General features: G+C 50.3%; 1 protein-coding gene across 1 annotated transcript in view; it reads left to right on the forward strand.

Annotated features, from left to right (window-relative positions):
* LOC106805781 (atrial natriuretic peptide receptor 1-like) overlaps nucleotides 1-5,715 on the forward strand; it is a 29,877-nt gene that overhangs the window by 1,401 nt on the left and 22,761 nt on the right. The window contains exon 3 of the mRNA XM_014807505.1: nucleotides 1,589-1,826. Within this exon, the coding sequence (XP_014662991.1) occupies nucleotides 1,589-1,826 (238 nt within the window). The remainder of the gene's footprint in view (nucleotides 1-1,588; nucleotides 1,827-5,715) is intronic.

Below are 5,715 nucleotides of genomic sequence, written 5' to 3' on the forward strand. Positions count from 1 at the left end.
GAGAGAGAGAGAGAGAGAGAGAGAGAGAGAGAGAGAGAGAGAGAGAGAGAGAGAGAGAGAGAGAGCATGCAGATCTCTCTCTGCGTGCCCTATGTGCCCCGCCTTAGGTATCCCACCTCGCACATGTACATACATACATAGCTACAAACATGCGCACAGCACCGTGGCGGGACACTCACAGCTTTTCAGCGAAAACGCTTTGTAGACTAGAGAATTCGTTTTTGTTGCGTTCTATACAATTATGCAAATAATATTTCGATCATTGTGCATTGTCATGTGCGGTCGCGGCTTAGTGTGTGTAGGTAGCGGCTGTGCAGGTGTCCAAGATATAAGACTTTGAGCGAGGCAGACCCCGCGAGAAAAAAAGGCCAAGAACTATATATCGCGCCGCACATATTGGATAATGGTTTGCAACGCGGATCCGCGATTTACAACGATTTCAAAACACCTATGCGAAAAAAATGAATCGTTATTATAATATTTTCACGCATAACATTTTGCCTAATCGCCGGCGCGAAAACAACGCGTTGGTGGGGCGCTACACCTGGGCCGCCATTTCTCCCTTCAGAACTACTAAAAGTGTTTCTTGCAGATTAGGGCTGATTGGCATGAACGCTGCATTCTCCTGGTGGCGGCAGCGTTGCTGAGATGTCTCTCGTACTGCAGGCATGTGGCTCGCCTTCCTTTCCTCTTCTTTCCTTTTTCCCTTTCTCCATTCCTCTCGCTCTGTCTGTGCATTTCTGTCTTGCTCCCTCTCTTCTTCGCTTTATCTTACTCTCCCGCTCTCTCACTCGTTCGCTCTTTCACTGCCTTGCTCTCTATCGGGTGCGCGCTCTTTCTCTCTCTCTCTCGCTCTCTCTCTCTCTCTCTCTGTCTCTGTCTCTCTCTCTGTCTCTCTCGCTCGCTCCCTCTTATTTCCCCTCTCCTCCTCCCTCCATCCCTCCCTCCCTCCCTCATCTCCCTCTCACTCCAGCCCCCCATCTCTCTCTCTCACGGGGCCGAATTCTCACGCATAGCTTCCGAACCTTTACACCGCTCCAGAGTGCGTCCAGCATAAACACAGTACCGACCATCTGGCGATCGGCGGCGGCGGCGGCGGCGGCGGCGTTTCGGAGCGCACGTGCGCGCGCGCCATTCAGCCCCGCTCGCAGACGATATAGCGACAAACATGGCATCACAAAGAGCGCCAACGCACGCGGGTATATCGTTTAGCGGCGACTCGCGGGGGCAGGGGCTGAATCAGCAGTCGCCCGTACGTACGCAACCGACGTGAGGGTCGCTGCTATGTGCGTGTGTGTGCAGCGGTTCTCTCATTATCGCCATGGCTAACTTTGTGGGAACTCACGGTGTCGCGTAAAACCATTGAAATTAAAGCACAGTGTGTGTGTGTGTGTGTGTGTGTGTGTGTGTGTGTGTGTGTGTGTGTGTGTGTGTGTGTAACGTGATGTATTGGTAGCTTGCGTGTAACCGTGTAATAACCCAGATAATGCATGGACGTCATTTTGTTAGAATACGCGTTAACAACGCTGCCCGGCGTTTATAAAGTTATTTTGATGCCATAAGTGTTTTTCCTGCTTTTCTGTCACAGGATATACTAGAGAACGAACAAATAAAGTTGGACTGGGTATTTCGTTACTCCCTCATGCACGACATAGTGAAAGGAATGCATTTCCTGCACAGCAGTGAAATACGTTCCCATGGCAACCTTAAGTCTTCCAATTGCGTAGTGGATAGTCGGTTTGTGCTCAAAATCACAGATTTTGGCCTGTACTCCATGCGTTACAATGACGATGAGGAGGAGGAAGACAACTACAGGTTTTACAGGCGTAAGTATCTTAGCCACGTATAGCATTCACATTGCCTGCTATGATGCCAAGCCTCGCAGGGTATTATTATATTTTCCTTTGAATTCACTGAAACCTTTAGTATCAATGTTCCTTGGTTAGGAGAGTGGGAAATAATGGCACTTTGAAGAGTGTTCTTCTAGTATTACCGTAAATTGCTTACGTTCGCACTATCATTACTTCTATACTATGCGCATTAGGAAGAGAATGCACACTAACCATCTATAGCGGCTGATATTAAATCATGCGGTCGCTCCTTGCGTTTGTGAGATGCTGCGAGATTTCGAGCCGAAAAGGAAACGAAAATTAATTTAATAGCATAATGCAGCAGGGTTTCGCAACAATGAATTCTCGCTTATGTATCGATAATAATTAAATAGTAATCACGATCTGTCAGCTGGCAAACTGGTCATCCATCATCAGCGTCATATAGGCGCCACTTAAGTTCTAATTAATTGATACCTGTCTGGTGTTTAGCTATTGAAAGCCGACAGACGGCGCTTCGTACGTTCAGCGATCGTTTTAATCATGATATCTTTTACCCGTTAGTTGGTTGATTGTTGGTTTTTTTCTGTCCTTGTCTCTTGTCTTCCTTGGAAAGATTATCGCGCCTCTGACGCGATGAACCTCGAGGCGTGCTCGACAACACCGCTCCTCGTCTTACTCGCGTTGCGAGTGTAGACAATAGGAAGCAGAAAGCCGAATATTGATGTTACGTAGACGCGGGCCTGCGGGAACGTATCGGTAACGTTTGGCTATTGACCAACACTCAGTATTAATAACACTCGGCATTGCTTGCAACATTCTCAGAAGCAGCCGGCTAGCTAGTTATAGAGACAATAATAAAGATGGCGACGATATTTGCCTGCGCCATTGTCCGTCGTGCGCGCGAATTCGGGTACACTGGTGACTGACTATTCATGTAATTCACTACAAAAGCATGCCGCATTCGCAATTGATGAAAGTTCAAATATTATATATATATATATATAAATAATAATATATTAAGGTAACTTTAGATCTTCTAGTTAACCGCTGATTGCCCTGTTTTCATCCCGCTAACGTCTTGAACAATTTTTGGTTCTAGAACAGAGTGTTATTAGGCAGTCGCGTTTTAGTTATTTATATCGCGCAAGTAATTTGATAAAGAATTGATCATATAAACCAAACTGTCGAAACTGCGCAGTCATTACATTCATTGTAAAACCGACGAATCATTAAAAATACGTGTTTTCTATTAGTAAAACATATTCGAAAGTCGTTATATGGACTCCCGATGATATCTGCATTATTAGTTCCCGTAATCCCTAGCTATACACCAGCAGCGTTTTTTCTACTGCCACATTCTAGTCATGTCTTTGTCGCGTCTTCGCATTCTGTACCCGCTTATCACGGTTTTCCCCCCCTTGTGAGGGTAAGAAGCGTCGGTTTTCACAAAAATTCAGCGCCAGGCGTAAAGTTGTTTACGCGAAACCTGTCCGAATTATAGATAAATACGCGCGCAAAAGTAAATCCCGCTCAAATTACGGCATCGTAGTTGAATTGATGGCACTCCCTCAGACTTACGGCAGTCAAGATTGCAAATATGCGGAACATCTATTTAACAGAACTTTCCATAACGTGGCATTACTAGGTATCGTTGTCACAACGGCGCAGTGACGGACCGACGAAATAACGGAATTTCAACCGCACACGCACATCATCGCCTGTACTCGGCCCTCGTAACTCATTATCGGCGAGTTTAATTTCGCCGTGGATTACAATCACAGCACGAACGCTTGTTCGGTAATGGCTAAAAAGACAACCCGTAATAGACGTAAAGGATTTTCGCAAGGCAAGGTTCGCCCATCACTCGCCCTGCTGTAAATACGCTGTGACTTGTCTGAGCTAATCCGCACGTGTCCGTCAATGCGGGCGGTGAACCATTCCTGATTGGGTTGTGCGAGTGTGTGTCTATAGAGCCAACACGGCCAAAAGGAGCGTACATCGGCGCGTTTAGAATATAAATATCGTTGCACCTTATACGCTAATTGCAACTGAAACCAGTTCCGGGAATTGCAATATTGTTTTATCCGGAGCAAGTAATCATTGAAAGCGGGCAGTAATCGGAATCGGTAAAAGAGTAATCACAATCGATATCTTATCCGAAACTTGAAAGTCTTAGAAAATACATGGCCGCGAAAAATGCGTGAGCGTTGGCGAAGGTGGGTGCGTGCGTGGACGCGTGGGCGAAGGTGTGTATGTGGCGTGAGCGTGGGTGGGTGTGTACGTGCGTGAGCGTGGGCGTGGTGTGTATGTGCGTGAGCGTTGGGCGAGTGTGTTGTGCGCGTGGGCGAGGGCGTGGGTGTGTACGTGCGTGAGCGTGGGTGTGTGCGTGCGTGAGCGTGGGCGTTGGTGTGTACGTGCGTGAGCGTGGGCGTTGGTTTGTACGTGCGTGAGCGTGGCGTGGTATGTAGTGTGCGTGAGCGTGGCGTGGTGATGTATGTGCGTGAACGTGGCGTGGTGTGTCCGTGCGTGAAGCGTTGGTGGTTGTGTAATGTGCGTGGGGGCGGGGCGTGGTGTGTACGTGCGTGTGATGTATGTGGCGTGAGCGTTGCACCCCGTGGTGTGTACATGCGGTTTGGGCGTGGCCGTGGGTGTGATACGTGCCGTGGGTGTGTATGTGCGTGAGCGTTGGCGTGGGGTGTGTACTGCTGCGTGCGCGCGCTTGGCGTGGTGCTCGTACCTGTGCGTCCGGCAGCGTGGGGGCGCGTGGGTTGTCGTACGTCGTGCAGGTGGGCGTGGGTGTCTGCTATCGTCGTGAGCGTTGGCGTGAGTGTGTATGTGTCGTGGAGCCGTGGTGTGGTTTGTTACTCGTGCGCGTGGCGTGGTTTTGTGGTGCCTGTTCACGGTGTGTCGAGCCGTTTGGCGTGGGTGTGTCCGTGCGTGGCGTGGGCCGTGGTGTCGTATCGCTGCGTGAGCGCTGGTGTGGTGTGTATCTGCGTGAGCGCAGGCGTGGGTGCTGTACGTGCCGTGCTGTGTGTCACGTGCGTGTGTTCTATCGCCGTGAGCGCTGCGGCGTGGTGTCGCTACCCGTGCGTGAGCGTGGCGTGGGTGTGTACGTGGCGCTGAGCGTGTGCGTGGGTGTCGTACTCGCTGCCGTCGCAGCGTGGCGTGAATGTCGTATGCTGTCGTGAGCGTGTGCGTGGGCTGTGTCAATGTGCGTGACGATGGTTGTGGTGTGTACGTCGCGTGGAGTGTGTACGTGGCCGCTGAGCGCTGTCGCCGTCGGTTCGTGTACGCTGCCGTGGCTGTGGGCGCTCGGTGCTGTCATGCTGCCGTGCAGCGTGGCCCGTGGGTGCCTGTATTGTGCCGTGACGTGGGCGTGGCTCCGTAGACGCTGCGTGCCGTGGCATCGTGCTCTGCGTAGAGCCGCTTGGCCGTGGGTGTGTATCGTGCGTGAGCGTGTTACGAGCGCCTGTGGCGTCGCGTCGGGTGCCACTGCTGCTGTGCGTAGGTGGCGTCGTCGCCATATCGTGACGAGAAACACAGACGCGGTGCTGAGTGGGCGTTTTTTTTTTTTTTTTTCCTTTTTTTTTATTCTTATTTTTATTTTTTTGGGAATCCTGCGTGTAAACATTGCTTGACTTGCATCTCTAAAATGCTCTTGGCCGAAAGATCTTTGCAATCGTACGCATCCAGATCTCCTGAACTAGCGGGCATGCACTCTGTTTTATACCACACGAACTATCGTTTCCTCCCGCGTCTAAGCGTAGCTGTGCTGACCCAAATAATTCATTGCCTAACTCAGGCCCCTCTTGACATTCTCTCCAAAAGATTCTTCCTACTGTGCGCTCTTTGGCTCGTTTTCCGCTGCTGTGGCCATTTCGCC

The sequence above is a fragment of the Priapulus caudatus genome, unplaced genomic scaffold, assembly GCF_000485595.1.
Source record: "Priapulus caudatus unplaced genomic scaffold, Priapulus_caudatus-5.0.1 Scaffold127, whole genome shotgun sequence".
Taxonomy (NCBI): Eukaryota; Metazoa; Priapulida; class Priapulimorpha; order Priapulimorphida; family Priapulidae; genus Priapulus; species Priapulus caudatus.